General features: G+C 37.5%; 2 protein-coding genes across 2 annotated transcripts; one reads left to right on the forward strand and one right to left on the reverse strand.

Moving 5' to 3' along the window:
• Positions 1-1,886: 1,886 nt before the first annotated feature.
• On the reverse strand, positions 1,887-5,871 carry LOC309493810 (uncharacterized protein). Its single transcript, XM_082163068.1, has 5 exons — positions 5,614-5,871; positions 3,885-4,247; positions 3,697-3,806; positions 3,522-3,625; positions 1,887-3,056 (listed from the first exon to the last, which is right to left on the reverse strand). The coding sequence occupies exons 1-5, from the start codon at positions 5,711-5,713 to the stop codon at positions 2,891-2,893; spliced, it is 843 nt and encodes a 280-aa protein (XP_082019194.1). The 5' UTR covers positions 5,714-5,871; the 3' UTR covers positions 1,887-2,890.
• Positions 5,872-12,243: 6,372 nt separating this feature from the next.
• Positions 12,244-18,252, forward strand: LOC309493824 (uncharacterized protein). The gene is made up of 5 exons (XM_082163086.1): positions 12,244-12,371; positions 12,722-13,021; positions 13,108-13,211; positions 13,948-14,051; positions 17,824-18,252. Exons 1-5 carry the CDS (start codon positions 12,263-12,265, stop codon positions 17,957-17,959), a joined length of 753 nt encoding a protein of 250 aa, XP_082019212.1. The 5' UTR covers positions 12,244-12,262; the 3' UTR covers positions 17,960-18,252.
• The last annotated feature ends 4,879 nt before the right edge of the window (positions 18,253-23,131 follow it).

Raw genomic sequence — 23,131 nt, forward strand, 5'->3', positions numbered from 1 at the left:
TATTAAAAATGAAGTTCTACATTATGTGAGCCAGTGGTGTTGTGATATTATAAATTATTGTAAAGTTTGTACACTTTTTTTAAATTTTTTGACATTATTCAGACTAACACAGACATCAAGTATCAGCATATGAATCTCAACAATGGTGACCATAAAAAAAAAAAAAAAAGATTAATGCTGCAATTAATGCTGGGTACGTACTAGCATAGTACAAAACGTATCCATGGCTCCCAGCATGCATAGCGGCATGAATAAATAATACAGGTGTTTTGTCTATTTTCTTTTATTCTTACTATTTATGCTTATGGATGCTGTTTTTGTTATGACTTTAGTAGCTTGTTTTGTGGTGTTCAGAGGTTTATCTGAATATTTTAGGGATGTCCCGATACCACTTTTTGCAGAACGAGTCCGATACCGATACTGTAATTTTTGGTACTCGCCGATACCGATACCGTAACCGATACCTGAATTTTCACTGCATTTGTAATTTTTAAATGTATTAGTAGATAAACCAAAAGATTATAAATCATATTAGTTGGCTTAATTTGTTCATCAAATATATATATTTCTTTCAGTTATTTTCATGCTTAATTAAGCCTGCTAAAATGCATTGTATGAGCTTCTGTAAGCCTACTGTCACTGTTCATTCTATTGCTCTATCATATTTCATCTTTCATTTAATAGCACAGCACATATTTAGAGCTGCTTCAGCAGGGCTCAGTGCTGAGGACTGGGTCAGCGGTTCAAATGTTTGTCAAAACCAGTGAAATATCAATTATTTAATCCAATTTTGATACTACAACAAAAACTAGCAGCCTAATTAATGTGAATTTAAAACAAGTAAGCAGTAAGTAACAAAATAAAAACAAACAATCGAATTACAAATAGGACAAATATATACAATATAGAACAAAGAAAGGCTACAAATGAAATAAACAGTGTTTTTAGAGTTTTTCGGGTATCTAACAGTACAGAAATTTGAATAAAGTAATCAAATGTGAAAAAAGCATATTCATTACTGTATGAATTATATATAGATGGATATTTTCTAAAGTTGAAAAGGGTAGCCTATTTAGTCAAGAGCAGTGAGTATTTATTTCTCCTTTGTTTGATTAGCATTAAAACACAGAAGCAGGTTTATCAAACTGCTGCCCCTTTAAGACCGAACGCACAGACCGCACTTGAACATGCTACGTTCATTTGAGATATAACCGACTTTGTTTACTATAGGATACTCACCAAGACGGGCGTTATTACATTGTGTGTGAATTCGTCCGTACAAGCGCAAGACGTGAAAGACAATTTAATTCAGTATTCGCGCTGAGACGCTGGTTTGTGGGGCGCGCGCTTCGGATGTTTGCGTTCATGAAACTTCTTAACCTGCACACGTCCTGTAATAACGTAGGGAACCACTCGTTATACTTCAGTCAGGTAACAGTTCATGTTTTACTTTACTTAGGCTACATATACGATTTAGTTTTCATCCAAATAACATGTGCTGAGTGAACGATCAGCAATCAAGAGCATTCAACAGAAGTGCGCTCGCTCTCTCGCTCTCTCTCTGTCTCTCTCTCTCGTCAGTTAACGTTAATAATAAGCTAAAGCTACATGCCTCGTTTAATTTCGTTGCCATTGACATCCGACTGAACAAACTTTCCACTGATGTCTCGTCTGTTTAAACTAAGGCATGTGCTCGACCAGCTCGCGCGTCTATGCCTCAGTTCACCTCGACAAAGCACTCGCGGCGGCCAGTTTCGTTTCGCAAAATGGACGTGGTATCGGTGCGTGGTATCGGCGAATTTTTATGAGATCGAGTACGAGTATTTGAGGACAGTATCGGCCTGATCCCCGATGCCAGTATCGGTATCGGGCCATCCCTAGAATATTTGGTTAATCGTCACCATTGTCGAGGTTCATTTGTTTATTTCTTGATATCTATGTGAGTCATCATGCTACCACAAAGGTTTTTAAAATCTGATTGGCACAGCAATGACTTTTATAGTAGAATCACAATTCTATTATAATAAACAATACAATAATTAATAAAACATCACCTGTTTAATCAGAAATTAAGCTCTAGAAATGATCAGTGAATCAAGTCATTAATTGATGTTTTTTATCATCAAAGCACAACCATCTAAACCTGATAATATTTCCTTTTGTCATTTGTACCATAAACATGTTTTATAAACACAGTCTCAGCAACCAGATGTATTTAACAGATGCTATAAAATCAAGGGTCAAACCCCCAACCAAAGCAAACACTGATCACCATCACGGTGACTACAAATCAACTTCTGTAGACGCATGACATAAATAAAGTTAAACTGGTTAGTAATAAGTTAAGATGGTAATGCTGTTTGTGGAGTTGTTTAATCCTCTGCTGAGATCTTCACAGATTTAATGTATTTTATCTTAAATTGATTTAATCAGCCTGTGGCTGAAGTCAGTTGTAGTTCTTGTGTTTCTCTTTTCTTCAGTGATTCTGCTTGTTACCAGCAGGTGTTCATCACTAATGCTCAATCATCACTTAATTAGTCACTTAATTAATCACTTAATTTCTTGATTGCAATGTATATTATCTCCTTTTAGTTTCAAAAATTAAATGAATTAAGATAATCTGTGTCCTCAAATGTTATGAGTTAGTTAGACTTTGTGTGTGATTTTGTGAGCTAACAGTAACTGCAAGTGCTCTGAGTTCATTTAAAGTTTGTAATTTCACTGTTTTTACTCAATAGTGAAGTAAGGTATTTGAATGCAGTGTAAAGTTTAATTGTGTATTAAGAAAAATGTCCTTGTTTTAGTGGACTCGATTAAAATAATTCAGAGTATTTATAACTATATATAAACTTAATTGAATTGAGGTAATCGGTGTCCTCAAATGAATGAGTTAGCTTAAATTGTTTGGTTTTACAGTGATATATTTTTCACAAATCCATTTCCTCTTATCAGAGCATGGCAGATCATTCCAGTTGTTCACAGGGTCTTTTGTAGGCATCATTTCAATACAGTCCTCATTTTGTCCTTCGTTATTCGGCTCACCTTTGTACCAAAACCTGAATAAAATGTGTCAGATTTTCAGTTATTCAGGACCCCAGATTCTTCAATTAAAGTTTTTCAGCAAACAAATAATGAGGAGCTTAACAAGCTATTCATCATAAAGAAGCCAACAATATTCACAGCACCAGAATAGCAGAGCAGGAGTTCAGGGGTGCGTTTACCAAAGCCAATTATGGTCGCAAGTTCCATCGTTACCAATAGAATTCAATGGAAATTGTGATCATAGTTGGCCAACAATGCTTTTGGGAAATGCACTCCAGATTAGCACAGCAGTGCAGAAATGTAAAAGAGGGAAGAATTTATCCATGCAATTTATTTATGAGAAGTATTTTTTTTTTTTTTTTTTTTTGTGGTTGTTGTCGTGATTGTGTAATTTTTGAAGGTTGACATTATCTCATTTTTATAAAAAGGACTTAACAGATGAATCCGAAATGTTTCTCTGTGAGTGTTTTATCACTTACCCTTGATTCAGTGTTGAATTATCCACCCATTTCATGATCGCCTCAGTCTCAGTGTCAGACAAACCAATCCACATACTCTCATTGACTACAGAGGATATGAGTCTCTGCATGTGAATATAAAACAGGAATAAGTGAGATTCCTCTCATTAACTAACAATCGCTCATTCAATCTCACCTGCTTCTCTTCAGTGTTGATAATGACCAGATTAACTCCTCCATCCCTGCAGAACTGCCTGCTGTCAGACCAGCTCTTCTCCTCATTGGATATGAAAAAAAATCCATTTCCTTTCAATAAACACAAACACTTTGCTCATTATTCGTGTTGTAAAGTGCAAATAAACATATAAATCCATTTGTACAAACCTTGTTTAGATAACTTCTCGTTTAGTTCAGTCTCCAACTCCAGTTTCTTCCGATTCAAAGAGTCAACACTTCTCTGTAACTGGCTTTTCTCAGCGCTGAGATTATTGACTCTGGTCTCCAGTTCCAGTTTCATCTGACTCAAACAGTTGAATTTGTTCTTCAGTTGGTCTTTTTCAGTCATTAGATCAGTGTTCTTGTCCTGTAAGCTGATGATAGTGTGATTGAACTCTTCAACTGTGTTCTTGTAACTCTTTAACATGTCTCTCTCTGCTGTGATGTTGATGTACAGTGTGATGAAGACCAGCAGAAGAACACAAATGAGCCCGAGACACACTGTCATCAACACCAAACACCTGCGTCCTCCTGACAAACAGAGACAAAACACACACATATCAGTGTATACCCTTCATATTATTGCACAAAAAAAAATAAAGGAATAAAATCAACCTTTTAATCTTTGTCTTTATATAATGTGCTTTTATAGTATATATATATATATATATATATTTTTTTTTTACTGTGCTTTCACACCACCGCCGCCGAGAGCATCAAAGTGGCCGGAAGTCATTCATTTTCAATGCGAGTCGGCGGTGAGCTCCGGCAAGCGCTGCGTTTCTTGGGCGGCGAGAGCAGCGAGAAGAGTTGAAGTCAGGTCACCTTTATGGTAATGAACTATGACATAGTTCAACGGTAACCAATCGGAATATAGAAGTCCTCCGCTTGAGAGGATTCCAGACTGCAGTCAAATCATTCGATCTACAGAGTGTCAGAGCGTCCCCGCATCTTTCTACGGCGGCGGTGTGAACGCACAGTTACAAGACAAACATTGCTTTATAGTAAAATATCTAAAGATGACCATATTGGGCAAAAAAATTGTGTATAAGTGTTAATACATTAAAAATAAAATGGCAGTTTCAAAACACTGCTTCATGAAGCTTTGAAACCTTTACGAATTGTTTGTTCCGGATCAATGGTTCGGTTCTAAAATGAATGATGGTAGTTAGTAGTGTCTGATTGGCCTGTTAGCTGAGCCATTCATAGAACAAACAAAACAAACCCTGACAATTTATCAAATAGCATATAGACACTTGATAATCTTATTAGTTGATTAGATAATTGCATTCGAAAGAGATTTTACTTAAAACATTTTTTTTGCAATAGATTTGTAAAATGTATTTTTATGCATGTTTGGCCCGGGTTTTTGTTGCATTTACACTGTTCTGACCACTAGAGGTCACCCTGGAGACGGGTGTCGGATTTGCTTTAACAGTTCACTATATAACAGCACTATATAAAAGCAGAAACATTGACATATTGTTCTAAGAAAAAATATTTGAACTTGCATGTGACAATTACTGATAAAACATTAGTGATACCATTAACAACACCATCTCTGGTGTCTTCATATTGTCTTTATAACTTTATATTTATTTTAAAAATAATTTTTTAATTTACATTTGTTTTTGCTTGACAAAATGTAACTCAAACCAATCAATTAATCTTAACTTGGGTTTTCTGAATAACCAATGCATAGCATGTGAACAGTACCGAAGATTTTTACAATTAAGAGTTTAAGTAAAGTTAACTAAAAAGTGTTAGTTAGAACAACTGTTGGATTTTACAATGTAAAAAAGGAATGATTGAAATTTTTTGTATCTTTATTGCTCCATGTAACATTATTGCTCCATTACCAGCTCCATCTCTACATCAGAAAACAATTTCTACTTACTGCACATTGGAGCTTTTTCTTCATCCTGCCAGAGACTCTCTGTTTGAGGTCCAGTTGTGCCTTCAGTAACTCTGTTTACAATATACCTGCCTGATTTCATTATTTGCTCTAACTCACAGTCTTACAATACAGTAGTCTATGTGTTCACAGATGAAGTGTGCTCAAGATTGAAAACTTAGAAGAATTTTGTTCTCCTTTTTTGGGTGGTGTCTCTTCAACTATCTGTTATTCATGGCTCCTTTCCCCAAAACCAGAAAAAAAATATTCTTTGGAATATGAAATCTGTCACCAGGAAACCCCCACACAGTACTGTTCTTCACAGCAAAATCCCCAGTGTTAAATCAACACTGCTCAGAGCCAGAGGTGGGAATTCCAGGGGTCAAAGAGTAAAAGTCCTGCCATATGTTTATTCCACCCATAAACTCAATCAGCTGATTGTTAGTCTGAATTAGCAAATCCAGGTGATTGGAACAAAATACTGAGGAGGACTTTTACTTTCTGAACCTGGACTTTACACCTCTGCATAGCAATGCCACATGTCAGCCAAGAGCAAAGAAACAAACCAGAACTGGACCTTATCGTAGCCAAAAAAACTGTGTATATTAAATATGGAGTAATTTCAGCCTTATTAAGCCTGTTAACAAGCAGAATCACTGAAGGAAAGAAGAGAACAGAAAAAGAGACGAGCAGAAACACAAGAACTACAACTGACTTCAGCCACAGTCTAAGATGATCAACTGAAGAGAAAAGAAGACATTAAATCTGTGAAGATCTCAGCAGAGGAGGATTAAACAACTCCACAAACAGCATTACCAGCTTCACTTATTACTAACCAGACTGACTTTATTTCTGTCAGACGTCTACAGAAGTTTTTATTGAGAATTAACAGAGGTTTAACTCTGTGTTTCATTTGAAGTCACCATAAGAGTGATTCGTGTTTCCATTAGTTGGGCTCTTAACTCTTATTATATCTTTTGTCTTTTTGGCCGCTTCACTCAATTTGATCTTCACTCAATTAATCACTTAATAATCTCATTAAATGCTTCATTGTTCATTTAACACTCTTATTTTAACACTTTAACACTCTTGAGTATTGAATCAAATAAACTCCCAGGAGTTTTTGCTGTGTGCGCCAAAAATTTAATTTCTGATATAATTTATGGAACTATTTATGAATACCTTTGCTTTACAAAAAGCAAGTAAAGGAAATTCTGGGTCGGGATCATTTCCCTGGACAAGTGTGACTCAAGTTAAAACTTTGTGAAAACTCATTAGAACATGTTGAGTGTTTCCGTGCAGCTGTAATGAAAATGAATGTGTTGCCAATGATAATGATGCAGATTATGATTCAGCTATTGTGACTGAATAGGCCACCTGTGGACTGTCAGAATAATACAGAGAACTGCTTATCAGTGACTACATTCCTAATTGGGACACAATGCTTCAATGGAATGAGTAAGTTGGAGCCGTTTACAAGTTCACAATGATCAAACTATAGGCCAGGTGTCGGCTGATGTAGTTGAGGCTGACACAAATCCACCAGTGTTAATGTGCAATAATTACAGAATTTAACAGCTAACAGAATTTTGTTATAAGAACGTTCTCCAAATATTCAGTGTTGGTGCCGGGATCTGATTAAACAACTCCACAAACAGCATTACCAGCTTCACTTACTAACCAGACGTACTGTCACACGTCTACAGAAGATCTTATAGAGAATTAACAGAGGTTTAGATGTTGATGTCTTATTGAAAATGTTTCGTTTGAGGTCACCATCACGGAGATCAGTGTTTGCTTTCGTTGGGCTCTTGACCCTTGACTTTTACTTAATTTGGAGCCTTATCAGCAATTGCAGGTGTTTATGGAGAACATCTCTGCACTGATAAGTCAGATCAACAAGTTTGTTTTAATAACAAAGGACTGCAAATAAAGTGTCCAAGTAATTTTAAAAATGCTTTTACTATATATTTTTTTCTCACTTTTGGAATATTGACATTATTTGAGAAGAAAGTAATAAACTCAAAAGATGTGCTAAAAATCATTTGTAACACTGAAGAAAATTCAGAGATATAATATATATCTACATATAAGATATAATGTATAAGATAGTCCAAAATTATTTAGAAATTAAAAACGACATGTGTAATTTTTGGTAAAGATGTCTTAAGCTGGGCTAGAGTTAATAGATAGTAGAATGAAACTATGTTAAAAGTTTATGAAAATGCAGTGTACCAGTCCTGAATGCCTCAGAGTCTCTCTCTCATTCAAAGTCAGCTAAACTCTGCTGAGCCTGTGTCATAAGCTATTCATAGTAAAGCACGTTTCAGTTGAAAGTCATAGACACAGAGATAGTTACAAGAAATGATGTTACAGGCAGTTCAGATTTGATAGATTTAGAGGGCAATTTGTATTTAAATGTTTGAAAAGTGAAACTCAATGACTTTAAAGAAGTCTTTAAAATAATAATGCAGACCGTAAACGATAGAAGTGACATTTTTGACTAGTTTATTCTAAGACCTGTACATTTTTTGTCTCATCTAGTTTCCATCATGCACAGCAAAATCCCCAGGGGTTAAATTAACTCTGCTCAGAGAACATTTGGACCCACTCTAAAGAATGTTAGGGCGTTTTCACACCTGAAAGTCCACATTACGGTCCGAACCAAAGTTCATGTTTTGATACATTTTATACATTCGGTAAGTGTTGGTTTGGTTTCACATTGCAATTATGCGAGCGCACTAAAGAACTTTACATGACATGCATCCTGTCGTCATCATCTTTGTGGGCTGCATCTTGACATTGATTGGTTTGTAAATGGATGTGCGTCTGACGTCAGCGTGTTGTCAATTCGGTGGATAACTTTGACAAGAATAAAAATAAATAAATAAAAACATTGACAAGAATGAATGAACAGACGCATATCGTTGCCACTATGCTGTTATTATTAGGGCATTACTCCCTGCAGCACCAACTATACTCGAGGCTAGTTCAAATTCGCCAAATTAACGTCCTCGTTGTGCGAACATTTTATCGTCGCCGGCAGTAAAGTAGGAGAAGACTGCAAGCAATTCTGCGAAAACCACCGGAACTTCCTGTAAATGGTCTGAAAATCTGAACCATACAGACAATGCTTTCACACTAGAAACAAACCAAACCTTTGTTCAGTTTGATCCGGACCGAGACTACCTCTTTTCGTCTGACCAAATTTCATCTGTTTGGTGTGGACAGTTGGTCTGGGGGAGGTTTCACACCTGTAATTTTGATTCGGATCAAACTGAAAAGTCAGAAAATCCGGACCATACAAGGTAGGTGTGAAAGGGCCTTTAAAGTAACTCTGAATCAGAGTTAAACTTAATGAGACAATTCAGTGATTAAATGAGTGTCACTGGCTGGAAGTCAGTTGTAATTCTTGTGTTTCTCTTTCCTTCATTGATTCTGCTTGTTGACAGCAGGTGTTCATCACTAATGGTCAATCATCAATTAATTAATCATTTTATTATCTCACTAATTTGAACACAGATTCAGAGTTACTTTAAGGGCGCTTTCACACTGGCAGTTTAGTGCGGACCGGGGCACGGTTCGCATGAAAAATCGCTAATGTGAACGCTGTCATCGGACCCGGGTGCGCACTAGAGTACCGAACCCGAGACTACCTGGAGGAGGTGGTCTGAGCTCGGTTGCTCCCGAACCGTGGTGCGGTTCGCGTTAATGTGCAAGCAACACGGACTCGGGTGCGCGCTTGTTCAGGAAGTATAGTATCCCGCGCATGCGTATCACTGTCGATATCATTGTTTGATTGCGTTTGCGATGACGTAAGATCACTGCAAACGCACCTGGGTTCGATACAATTAATTGAGTGTGAAACCAGACCAACGCTGCGGGAGGCGCCGGGAACTAGCGCACTCGGGTTCGGACCGCAGCAAACGAACCCAGTGGAAAAACGCCCTAACTCTCTGTAGAGTGGGACTAAATATTCTCTGAGCAGAGTTCATTTAACTCTAGGGATTTTGCTGTGTGGTACAGGGCTGATGGGCTACAGTTACAGATGTAGCAGTAAACTAATGGACGATTGTGATAACTAAATTCACTGAGTATAATAAGTGATTAAATACTGATGTCATTAACTTGTTTCCCTGTGTTAACACTATTAGGCAACCAATTAGGCAACCAATTAGGCAAACCGCATTGCTTGGATGGCTTGTTTTTGATTGTGGCAGGTATCCGTAACTTGATATGCCAGTATGAGTGTGTGTGTCATTAAAGGGATACTCCACTTTTATGTACACCCACTTGTGTTTAATAGTTAATCTCTGTTTTTCCTTCCATCATCCTCTCAGTCCCAGCTTAACAACATGTATTCATTCCCTTTCAGTTTATTGCTATCAATATAATATTGAGTTTAGGTTGGGCCTGTTTAAAGGTGTTTGAGTCTATGCAGAGTTTCTGAGAGTTTTGTTGTGGGAATGAAAGTATTTTTCTCTGTGTCTGAACTAATAAAGCCACTTCCTGTTTAGTGTTAGCACTATTTAAAAGAAACCATGACTATCATTCAACCACAGCACATCTGTGAACACTTCCCAGATAGCAACATTGTTTCGGCCCAGATCCGGCCCACATCTGGCACTTGTGGAATGCGGATCTGGCCCACATGCAGCGTGGAATGACGGCCCTTGTGTGGCCCATTCCTGTTTGCCAGATCTGGGCCACAAGCAGGCCATAGCAATGCCACATGTCAGCCAAGAGCAAAGAAATAAACCAGAACTGGACCTTATCTGAGCCACAAAATCTGTGTATATTAAATATGGAGTCATCCCAGCCTGTTAACAAGCAGAATCCCTGAAGGAAAGAAGAGAACAGATAAAGAGACAAGCAGAAACACAAGAACTACAACTGACTTCAGACACAGCCTCAGATGAAATCAACTGAAGAGAAAAGAAGACATTAAATCTGTGAAGATCTCAGCAGAGGAGGATTAAACAACTCCACAAACAGCATTACCAGCTTCACTTATTACTAACCAGACTGACTTTATTTCTGTCAGACGTCTACAGAAGTTTTATTGAGACTTAACAGAGGTTTAACTCTAATGTGTTTCATTTGAAATCACCATAAGAGTGATTAGTGTTTCCATTAGTTGGGCTCTTAACTCGTATTATATCTTTTGTCTTTTTTGGCCACTGTGACAGTGTGTGTTAAACACATTTGCAGCAGCAAAGAAAGCTAAAGTGAAATGAGATCAGGTGATCATGGTTACCTGTTGATGATTTTACATTCATCATGAAATAGACTGATTCACTGATGATTTTGGACTCTAACAATTGTGTTGATCCATTAATATTGTCACATCACAAACCCTGTGTTACTGCATAATGAGATCTAGCAATATTATAACAATCATTTTAAAGCTTTTAACAAACAATCAGATCAAAAGATTAACTTATGCTGACACACACAGATATCAACAATCAGCGTATGAATCTCAACAATGGTGAAAATCACAAATATTTAGATAAACAGATAAATTCAGAACATCACTGAAAAGCTATTAATTCACAACAAAAACAACAGCAAAAGATAAAAGCAAATATTTAGAATCAAACAAAATTATAGGACAATTCAGCTGCATAATTTATTCACGTTGCAGTGCATTCTGGGAATTTTGTACTATGCTGGTACCCAGCATGCATTGCAGCAAAGTACTTTTGATTGTCACCATTGTTGAGATTCATACGCAGATTGTTGATGTCTGTGTGTGTCATATTAAACTTATTTTTTGTGCTCATGTTTGATAAAGTATTCTATCTTGTTATGATATTGCTGGATCTCATTCTGTAGTAACACAGGGTTTGTGTTGTGACAATATTAATGCAACAACACAATTGTTAGATTCCAAAAACATCAGTGAAAAAGGTTATTTCATGATGAATGTAAAATCATCAACAGGTAACCATGATCACCTGATCTCATTTCACTTTAGCTTTCTTTGCTGCTGCAAATGTGTTTAACACACACACTGTCACAGTGGCCAAAAAAGACAAAAGATATAATACGAGTTAAGAGCCCAACTAATGGAAACACTAATCACTCTTATGGTGATTTCAAATGAAACACATTAGAGTTAAACCTCTGTTAAATCTCAATAAAAACTTTTGTAGACGTCTGACAGAAATAAAGTCAGTCTGGTTAGTAATAAGTGAAGCTGGTAATGCTGTTTGTGGAGTTGTTTAATCCTCCTCTGCTGAGATCTTCACAGATTTAATGTCTTCTTTTCTCTTCAGTTGATTTCATCTAAGACTGTGTCTGAAGTCAGTTGTAGTTCTTGTGTTTCTGCTTGTCTCTTTATCTGTTCTCTTCTTTCCTTCAGGGATTCTGCTTGTTAACAGGCTGGGATGACTCCATATTTAATATACACAGATTTTGTGGCTCAGATAAGGTCCAGTTCTGGTTTATTTCTTTGCTCTTGGCTGACATGTGGCATTGCTATGGCCTGCTTGTGGCCCAGATCTGGCAAACAGGAATGGGCCACACAAGGGCCGTCATTCCACGCTGCATGTGGGCCAGATCCGTATTCCACAAGTGCCAGATGTGGGCCGGATCTGGGCCGAAACAATGTTGCTATCTGGGTTGCTGTCAGACATTAGAGCGAATAATGGAATTAGAGGACATTTATGAAAACGTTGAAAATGATGATATTAAGGACACAACTGGACCTCAAACACAGAATCACAGCCAGGACGGAGGAAAAGATAGAAAGTGCAGTAAGTAGAAAGTTTCATTTGAAGAAGAAATGGTGTTGTTAACTTTTGAGGAAATGAGAAATGTTACTTATAAATGTAATCTTTTTTCAAAGAACAGTGTGTTCATGTTTCTGCATTTAATGGTATTTATTAACATGAAGTTATTTTATTTAACTATTCAACATGTTCTTATTTGCATATTTTACTGTAGATATTCCGCTATCATTATCAAAGAATAAACGTTTTGTTAAAAAGGCCTGTGTATTGTCTAAAGATAAAGGTGGATTTATTTGAGCCTATATTTCTAATAATATGAATTCTAAGTGAATTGTTGTTAACTGATATGTGTGTGTTTTGTCTCTGTTTGTCAGGAGGACGCAGGTGTTTGGTGTTGATGACAGTGTGTCTCGGGCTCATTTGTGTTCTTCTGCTGGTCTTCATCACACTGTACATCACCATCACAGCAGAGAGAGACCTGTTAAAGAGTTACAAGAACACAGTTGAAGAGTTCAATCACACTATCATCAGCTTACAGGACAAGAACACTGATCTAATGACTGAAAAAGACCAACTGAAGAACAACTTCAACTCTTTGAGTCAGAAGAAACTGGAGTTAGAAAGCAAAGTCATATCTTTGAGTGAGGAACTGAAGAGAGAAGTGTCTAAACGAGGTTTGTAAACAACTGTTTTTTCTAAGTAATTTATTTTTTATTGTATATTTAAAAAGTGTTTATATATGAAAATCTGTGTGGTCCAGGTTTTTTCTTCATATCCAGTGAGTTGAAGAGCTGGTCTGAGAGCAGGAAGTTCTGCAGGGATGGAGGAGGTGATCTGGTCATTATCAACACTGAAGAGAAGCAGGTGAGTTCAGTGGCATACAGAGCTTGTTCAAGTAAATGTAGTTGTGAATTAACATATTTAAGTACATGCACTTCGATGTGGAGATGTCTGACTGAGTGAACTATTTAGACCAGTCGATTTTACTGGTTCACCCATTCAGGCTGAACATTGAACAAAGTAGGTGGGTTCTCTTTTGAAGCAGAACTTCAACGGCGCGTCTGAAATTGATGCTATGGGGAATGGCATCAGCATGACAGGTGTCATAGATCAGTGGTTCCCAATCCTGGTCCTGGGGACCCACAGCTCTGCACAGTTTGCATGTCTCCCTCATTTAACACACCTGATTCAGATCATCATCTCGTTAGGAAAGAGCTCTGAACTGAACTGGGTGTGTCAGATAAAGGAGACATACAAACTGTGCAGAGCTGTGGGTCCCCAGGACCAGGATTGGGAACCACTGTCATAGATTGTTTGTTTTGTTCCGAAACAGAGACTTATTTTGTTAATGTAGTTTTTTTCTTTTTCGATGCACACTTTTTCGATAGTTGAAATAAATACAAGATCATGCAGTAGGTTTACAGAAAATATAGCAATATTTACACATGATTTGACAGTTTATTTAATAAAATATCAAAAATCTAAAAGGTGTGCATCATGCCTGGCACTGTATTAGTCCATTCAGCATTAAGTGTTCTGAGTTTGTGTGAGTGTCTGTTAATCAATGAGAGGAATCACACTTATTCCTGCTTTTATTCAGAGGCGCATAACTTCATTAGTCAAGGAGAGTGTGTGGATTGGTTTGTCTGACATTGAGACTGAGGGGATCATGAAATGGGTGGATAATTCAACACTGAAACAAGGGTAAGTGATAAAACACTCACAATGGATGTGTAGTCTCCCTGAAAAAAAAAAAAAGGAATATAGATATTTTAAAGGGGTGGTTGATTATGATTTAACTTTTTTAACCTTAGTTAGTGTGTAATGTTGCTGTTTGAGCATAAACAACATCTGCAAAGTTACAATGCTCAAAGTTCAAAACAAAGGGAGATATTTTCTTTTAAAGAAATCGCTTTTTAAGGACTACAACAAACGGCTGGTAGAGACTAGGGGTGCGCCAAAATATCGATATGGCGATATCTCGCGATATTTACTCCCGCGATCGATTCTCGATGCGCTCTTGCCAAGTATCGATCTTAAAAGCCGTTAGGGCGGGCGTACACGGTACGAGTTCGGACACTCGGGAGGTCGTGAGATATTGCACACGTTGCGAGTCAGTTTAACTGATAATCGCGTCAAAGTAGCTGGTACACGGCACGACTGTCCTGCACGAATTTTATCCCGAGCCGGCAGCAATCACGTGGGCTTTCGCGCTAAACACAGAGACCGTCATGTTGCATGCATGCATGCAGGCAAAGCTTCAGATAGAAAAATGACATAAATGTGCGTGCAAATGATTTGTTGAAAAGCAGAGAACAGTAGCCATTCCTTTCAACATAAAAACTTGAGAGAGAGAGAGTGAGAGAGAGAGAGAGAGAGAAAGAGAAAAGTGTGTGTGTGTGTGTGTAACAGTGTGCGAACGCTGTATGGTTGCTGCCACTGAGGTATAGCCCCATCGACGTGGTTGTGTATGATTAGGGCAATAGGGAACAGCTGGTGAAAATCGGGCCGACTCCCCGAATTTTTTAAACATGTTTAAAAATGATCGGGAGGTCGGGAGGTGCTCGTAACGTGCTCGGCTCGGGTCGTAATTCCTCTCACACGCTGCGAGCCGCGACCATGCGAGCATCATCGATTCCACTCGATTTCTCCCGAGTGAAAAAAATCATCTGCGAGCAAAACAAAAATAGTGCCTGTGACTGTTTTGTTGCAACTGATAAGACACAAGCTATTTTTGTTATTGTGTTTCATCCCAAAAAATAAATGGAGATTCATTTTCCTAATAAAAAAAAAAATCGTTTTATTTCTTAAAACATGATATATATATCGATTATCGCAGTATCGCCATATCGTGATATTATCGGTATCGTGAACAATGTATCGCGTATCGTATCGTATCGTGAAGTACCCAGTGATTCCCAGCCCTAGTAGAGACTACACGACATTCCTCCTGGGTTAGTGACATCACTAACCCTAGAATTTACATAAACCCCGCCCCCTGAACACGATTTATAGATTATCAAGGCAGAATATGCTAATCAATGACTAGAAGATAACTTCACATCAGCTACATTAATTCATCAACTAACCATTCAGAAACGTCCTGTTGCTTCTACATGTCACTTCTTCTTGAGTCTCTCCATCATTGTCTGATTACGGTTTGAACATAAAAGGCTAAAAGTTTTTGAAGCTCTTGAAGCTCCGCCCCCTGTGCCGTGAGCAGCAGCTCATTTGCATTTAAAGGAACTGACACAAAACGGTGCGTTTTTGCTCACCCTCAAAAATTTACAATTTTAACATGCTATATAAAAATATCTGTGGGGTATTTTTAGCTAAAACTTCACATACACACTCTGGGGACATCAAAGACTTATTTTACATCTTGTGAAAAGGGCATTATACCCCTCCTTTAAAGAACAGCCAACACAAACACTTGTTTCGTTTCTCTCAATTTGCGTATTATAACAGTGCAAAAGAACAATTAAATTTCGCACAAAATAGCTACCACGAAAAGCAAACCAACTTGCTTATAACATCATTGCGTTCTATTTATACACAAGGTAATTTATACACAATGCTATGCAGGGTTAGACAGACCGTCACCGAGCGCCAAAAACAAACAGCGACTGCCATTTATAGTTCCTCCTAAACCAAAACTATGAGCTTATGCTGCGTTTACACCATGTCGTAAACAGAGACGGCAATCCATGATGTTCTACCCGGAGCTGTAAGAGCGAACATATTTTAACAGTATAATAACGCTGTATTTTCATCATACAGTTAGATAACCATAAAAACTTCATACATTAACAGTACAGAGCATGAAACGTGTTAACGTTAGCTTAGCATCGGAAGCTATTCACATGTTCGCCATATGCGACTCAATCTCATCCCTCTTTTCACAATACAGGTATAAAATTATACGAACATCGTTTTTACTCAGACTCAAAACAATGTCCAAATTTTCTGATAAGACTTAATCACTTTATATGATGAGCAGATTGAATTTAGGCTTTTATTCATATACAAACAGTGATCATCACACACAGTTGTGGTAAACAGAAGCTCAAGCATGTTCGACTGAAGTGTGAGAACCAATGAGGTTTATTCTTGTGTTACGCAGCACGTTTGAGCTTCAGCAAGAACCAATGAGGTTCATTCTCGTGTTACGCAGCACGTTTGATCTTCAGCAAGAACCAATGAGGTTCATTCTTGTGTTACACAGCACGTTTGAGCTTCAGCAAGAACCAATTAGGTTCATTCTTGTGTTACACAGCACGTTTGAGCTTCAGCAAGAACCAATTAGGTTCATTCTTGTGTTACGCAGCACGTTTGAGCTTCAGCAAGAACCAATGAGGTTCATTCTCGTGTTACGCAGCACGTTTGAGCTTCAGCAAGAACCAATGAGGTTCATTCTCGTGTTACGCAGCACGTTTGATCTTCAGCAAGAACCAATGAGGTTCATTCTTGTGTTACACAGCACGTTTGAGCTTCAGCAAGACCCAATTAGGTTCATTCTTGTGTTACACAGCACGTTTGAGCTTCAGCAAGAACCAATGAGGTTCATTCTCGTGTTACGCAGCACGTTTGATCTTCAGCAAGAACCAATGAGGTTCATTCTCGTGTTACGCAGCACGTTTGAGCTTCAGCAAGAACCAATGAGGTTCATTCTCGTGTTACGCAGCACGTTTGAGCTTCAGCAAGAACCAATTAGGTTCATTCTTGTGTTACACAGCACGTTTGATCTTCAGCAAGAACCAATGAGGTTCATTCTTGTGTTACGCAGCACGTTTGAGCTTCAGCAAGAACCAATGAGGTTCATTCTTGTGTTACGCAGCACGTTTGAGCTTCTGCAAGAACCAATGAGGTTCATTCTCGTGTTACGCAGCACGTTTGAGCTTCCGGATGAACCTCATTGAACCTCAAAAATGTGTGCGCCTAGAAAACCATATATCACACTTTTAGACTGATATTGCTTTAAAATGTATGCAGACAATAAACTTGTATGATGATGAAGAACTGCAATGCCATATGAGCGTGATCGTGCAGATACTTACATTACTTGTAAAAACGGGCATAATAGGTCGCCTTTAAATAACAATAATATTCTTTCTTATTAGTTATAACCGTTACAGATGCGTTTAATCTAATAAAATAAAAAAAGATAATCACAACCTTTATAAATTAGACACAGCTCTTCCACAAACACAATCATGACAACAACCATAATTTATTATTCCCATAAATATATTCTATTAATAAATTATCCTCTCTTTTTCCTTTTTATTTTTATTTTCCTTTTTATTTTATTTTATTACTATTCATGAAACGTGCTAATCTGGTGCTGTGAATATTGTTGGCTCTTTTATTATGAATAGCTTGTTAAGCTGCTCCTTTGTTGTTTGCTGAATGGATAAAAAAAATTATTGAATATTTGGGGTTCAGAGTAGCTGAAAATCTGACACATTTTATTCAGGTTTTGGTTCAAAGGTGAGCCGAATAGCTATGTTGCAGATGAGGACTGTATTGAAGTGATGCCTACAAAAGACCCTGTGAACAACTGGAATGATCATCCCTGCTCAGAGAAGAGGAAGGGGATTTGTGAGAACTAGGTTTTATCTGGTGTTGCTTTGCTTTTTCTTCTATTATTTTAGTGATATATATATATTATTTTTTTTATTGTGAATTTCTTCCAGCTGATGTTCATATGAATTTGTTAGAAGGAAAATGTAAAATTGTCATTATTTTCTCATTGCTATAATAAACTCACAACATCCAGTTTCTCACAATGTGAATTAGGGTGATCTGGGACACCAAACCTCTGATGCGTTCATGTCTTGCACCATCACAAGAAGCTCTATGACAATCACAGTAAAATGTCTAAAGTCTCCCAAGATTGCTCTGATTCACCCTATTATTGTGATATTGAGTGTCTGCGAAACTGCTTTGGTGTTGTATTGTTTTCACTTTCAATAAAATGGCCAATAAGTAAATTGTATTTTTGTTCTTATTTTAAATTTCATTCTTGTGTATCTGGTCTATTGCAATATCATATGCCAAGGTGTCAAGTACAAATATTTCGTTACCCACTAAATTGTGGGTATCTAATTTAATCGTTTTTTATTTTTTATTTTTTTCAGGAATACATGGCCTTCCGATTCCGGAATGCCATAGAAGACAAGATTATCTCATTTGTTCAGATTTTTCATGCGATCGTGTCCTTCCCGAAGTTCAGCGTTTACATGCTCGAGTCTCTGAACTGACTCCATGCACTTTTCAACGAGTTCTCTTAAGTCCCTCACTTCTTTTTGAAGGGACTCGATTAATGAAGGTGTGTGTGATTCTGAGCCAGCCGTTTCCCCAAACAATGTTGTCTGTCGGGTTGTTCTCTCCGTCCTGAACATCGTCTCTGAGACTCCACCACGCTTTCCTCTCCCAGGGCCGGGATTCTTTTCCACGTCGCCCGCTAAGATTAAGAGAAGGCCAACAGACACCGCCAGCCGTAGTCCGGCCCGTAGCATACCATACTGAATGTTAATTGTGGCCATATTGAACTTTCCTTTGGACGCTGGTTGGAAATATCGTCCGATCCTCTGCCTCCATTGTTCAGTGGTGATCCCCATAATACCGGAAGTTTGCTATAGTGTGTGGTATAGGTTTGCTTGTGGGTATCTATAGGCTACTTTATTGGAGTAATTATTTTTCAGCCGACTTTTTACTTCTACTTTTTACATTTTCACGCAATTATCTGTACTTTCTACTCCTTACATTTTAAAAATAGCCTTGTTACTCCCATTTCATTTCGGCAATCGTTTTCATTCTGGCTTGCCATCGTTAAAAAAATAAATACATAAAAACTATCCAAATAAACCGCACCATCCGGATGGAGTGAATCTGATTGTGGTTGGATGAGAAGTATAAACATATACACTTAGAGAAAATTTGTTCAGATGTTTCAGTTCTATATCTCTACTTTTAGCCTAATATTTAATAATAATATTTAACAGCCAGCGCACCAGTGTTGGGAAAGTTCACTTTCTACATGAACTAGTTCAAAGTTCCGTTCACAAATTTTAAAATGAACTAGTTCAGTTCATAGTTCAAACTTCAAAATTTTGAACTAAAGTTCACAGTTTCAAAAAATGAACTAGTTCAGATCTTTTTTTCCATATGTTGCTGCGAGCTATTATTTTTCAAAATTATTGCCACAGCCCATATAAAACCACAGACAGCAATTATGTTATCAGTTTTAACACTGAAACTATGTGTCAGATTTCATCTTTATATCCAATTTTAAAATCCTTATCCAACCAGGGTTTACATAGCATTGAGGGTAGGGTTGCCAACTAAACAAATGCGGGACAATCGTGCATGGTTCTTTACAGGAAAATGAGGGACACTCAAAATATTTGTAGGCTATAGGCTAGGCCAACATAACACAGTAGGCCTATGTCATTTCAGGTTCGTATGTGTTTAAAAGGTTTTCAGACAACACATTTGTTTTGATTAAAGTCATATTACACACAAACCATAGTTCAAAATAATAGTATTTCAATCTGAAATAGAAAGCTTTTGTAATTATACACTAGCCTACTTTTAAAGAAATTAAAGAAATGAATAGCCTACTTTTATTCAGCAAGTACATTTATAATGTTACGTTTTTTTTTTTTTTCGGATAAATTTACTTTGAACCTTTTATTCGTTTATTTCATTATTCATCATTCATCATTTTTTTTTTATTATTAATAATAATCAGAAATGTTTCTTGGCCAGCAAATCACATCAGTATATTATTCCCTCAGGACGATTTCATGCTTTCTTGCGTGGCTGGATGTATGTTGGACTCACAATAATCACGTTGTTTGAATTCGTCAAAACTGATTTGCCGAAATCAAAACCCAGTCGGACAGTGAAAGGGATTTGCCGGTAGCGCGAGTCCGGATCGAAGCGACCAGACAGCGGAGGATTCTGTGCGCAAATCAAACAATGATTTGTCCCAAAATAATAATTAATTCTCAATTTAGAGTTTGTTATTCGTATGGTCTGGTGCGCGTGAGTGTGGACTGTGATTGGATGATGACCGGTGTCGTGATCAAGTGTTGCTGTTGTATCAGATTCAGTCATACATCAGTGGTTAGATCAGCGTCAATAAACCAATGCAAGTAGAGATAAATGAAATGCCGCTTAATATTAGAAGACAACAGTTAATGGCTGTGTATTGGACAAATCTGAATAGTCAGAATGAGGTACATCCAACAAGGAAAATATTAGGAATGGGTTGGGAACAAGGAATGAAGAAACATAAGAGTTTTGGGTGGGTGGTAGAAGAAGATATTAAGGAGATGGGGATAAACAATTATAGATGTGTACCAAGAGTAATATATCCGCATACTCCTATATGGATTATTTCTCATCCAGTAGTAGATTTAACATTAATGGAGATAAGACAGAGTGAAGGAAATAATGAGATGGAAGTAATGAGAGCGACTGAGTATTTAAGAATAACGTATGGAGATAATATACAGATTTATACAGATGCTTCCAAAAAAGGAATGAGAATAGGAGTGGCAGTCAATGTGCCAAAGTTAATGGTGAAGAAAAAAGCTAGAATTAGTGACCAGTTGTCAGTATATACAGGTGAGTTGATGGCTATTTTGCTAGGAGTAAAAATTATTAAGGAAAGGAAAATAAAAAATGCAGTCATATGTTCAGATTCTTATTCAGCAATTGTTAGTATCGATAATCAAAAATCAGAATCAAGACCAGATTTAATTATGGAAATTCTTCAAAATCTCTTTGAGTTGAATCAAATTAAAATAGAAGTACAGTTTATGTGGGTCCCAGCTCATGTGGGAATTAAAGGCAATGAGGAAGCAGATAAATTAGCTAAACAGGCAGTAGATGAAGAGATGGTAGAAATTGAGTTACCACAGAGTTTAAAAGAAATTAAAGCAGTAATAAAAGAGAAAATGATTAAAAAGTGGCAACAATATTGGGATAATGAGAGTAAAGGGAGACATTTATATGCAATACAAAAGAAAGTAGGAAAAGGTAGGAAAAGAGGGAGAAATAGAAGGGAGGAAAGTATAATTACGAGACTAAGGGTGGGACATACTGGTTTGAATAAAACATTACATTTAATTTCTAAGCATCCAACGGGTTTGTGTGAGAAATGTGGGCAGAGTGAAACTGTAGAACATGTGTTTATTAATTGTAATGGTTATGAGGAAGAAAGAGAAGTGCTAAGAGAAGAATTATGGAAGAATGAAGGGAAAGAGTTAACATTAAAGAATATATTAGATTCAGATATAGGAAATAGTATGGTTATTGTGTTGTTTCAGTTTTTGAATAATACTGGTTTAATGAAGAGATTGTAGGATAAATATGTATATAGGTTTATAGAGAGAGGTAGAAGATGTATAGAAGTATAGTATGAGATAGGGTAAGTCAATTTGGAGGTAAATAAGGTTACGGATGGGAAGCGGGAGTTAAAGGGAAATGGGGTGGAAGCTGGAGGAGCTGAACACGCAGCGCCAGTGGGTGTTTTTTTTTTTTTTTTTTTTTTTTTTTTTGCTTAGAAATATTAAGAGCTAGGAATGTTTCTGATCCGAGCTCCAAGCTACCAGATGATGGCAGTAATGCACTGTAAAGTGCGGTTGCCAATAAAATGGAAAAGAAGAAGAAGAAGAAGAAGCGTCAATAAACGGGACAACGGAGGTTCCGAACGGAACGGGACAAATACATTTCTATAGAAATCTTGCACCCTTATGAACGAAGTTAAACTGAGAGAGCGTGCCGTTCACAGCCACCAGAATGAACGAGTTCACAGTAACGTTCATCAGGCAGTAATAGAGTACGTTCAGTTCATGTTCGCCCAAAATATGAACGAGTTCATGAACTATCGTTCAATGAACGCGTTCAGGCACAACACTGCAGCGCACATATGATTTTCTTAGCAATGTTAAAAAGTTCATGTAAACTTTACATTCAGATTCACCAATTGGAATGAATTCAGTTAGATTGAAACAAAAGCTGTGCATGTAAACAATGAATGGCGACTGCAGAAAGCAAAAGCTGAATCCCGGACATTTTGGACGATCTCGACGGCCGGACATGTCCGGGAAAAAGAGGATGGTAACCCCTACTACTCAGCTTTCTCCACAGAACAAGAGCCTGCTAGCTTAGCTTCCAAAGAAAGACGGCTGACACTATGTGTACATTCTGTGAGTGAGAACCCACCCTCTATGGGCAGGTTGAAAACATGCGGGACAGCCCCTCCTACTGGCTGTAGTCTTTAGCCTCTGGCCAAAACATTTTTCCAGACAAAAAATACAGAAATCTCACGTCTCAGGGGGATATGAGGGTGGAAAGCACGGTAATTCAAAAACACTACGGGTTTTCTACTGATACAAAGCTTAATGCTAAATCCTGAAGTATCCCTTTAAATGTTCAATTCTCAACAACTTCATAAATTGATGTAGATTTTCCTAAAATGTTTTTGTTTGAACTCACCATTATGGCGATCATCACAAATCAGCTTATGTGATGTTCTCTCAAATGTTTCAGTTGTATTGACAATTAAACATTTAAGATGACTTTGGGAAATAAGTGAATGCAAACAGAGTTTAAAGGTGCATTGTGCAAGTCTCTGAGTTTTTGCAGAACTATGCCCCCTCTGGCGGCAAGCGAAACTGCAGCCACAAGTATGCACGCTCACGGACAAAAGTTTTCTTTTTTTTATCTTACGTGGAGTTTGCGTTGGTGTTTGAAATGAACTACAAGCC

The sequence above is a fragment of the Leuciscus leuciscus genome (assembly GCF_965113295.1).
Source record: "Leuciscus leuciscus genome assembly, chromosome: 3".
Lineage (NCBI taxonomy): Eukaryota > Metazoa > Chordata > Actinopteri > Cypriniformes > Leuciscidae > Leuciscus > Leuciscus leuciscus.

Excerpts from the sequence above, each read along its gene's own strand:
- LOC309493824 (XM_082163086.1), top strand. The coding sequence starts at position 12,263 with ATGGAATTAGAGGACATTTATGAAAACGTTGAAAATGATGATATTAAG. Across the intron at positions 12,372-12,721 it reads AGGAAAAGATAGAAAGTGCA|GAGGACGCAGGTGTTTGGTG; the intron begins GTAAGTAGAAAG and ends TCTGTTTGTCAG. Across the intron at positions 14,052-17,823 it reads AATTCAACACTGAAACAAGG|GTTTTGGTTCAAAGGTGAGC; the intron begins GTAAGTGATAAA and ends CATTTTATTCAG.
- LOC309493810 (XM_082163068.1), bottom strand. The coding sequence starts at position 5,713 with ATGAAATCAGGCAGGTATATTGTAAACAGAGTTACTGAAGGCACAACT. Across the intron at positions 4,248-5,613 it reads AGAAAAAGCTCCAATGTGCA|GAGGACGCAGGTGTTTGGTG; the intron begins GTAAGTAGAAAT and ends TCTGTTTGTCAG. Across the intron at positions 3,807-3,884 it reads CGAGAAGTTATCTAAACAAG|GAAATGGATTTTTTTTCATA; the intron begins GTTTGTACAAAT and ends GTTTATTGAAAG.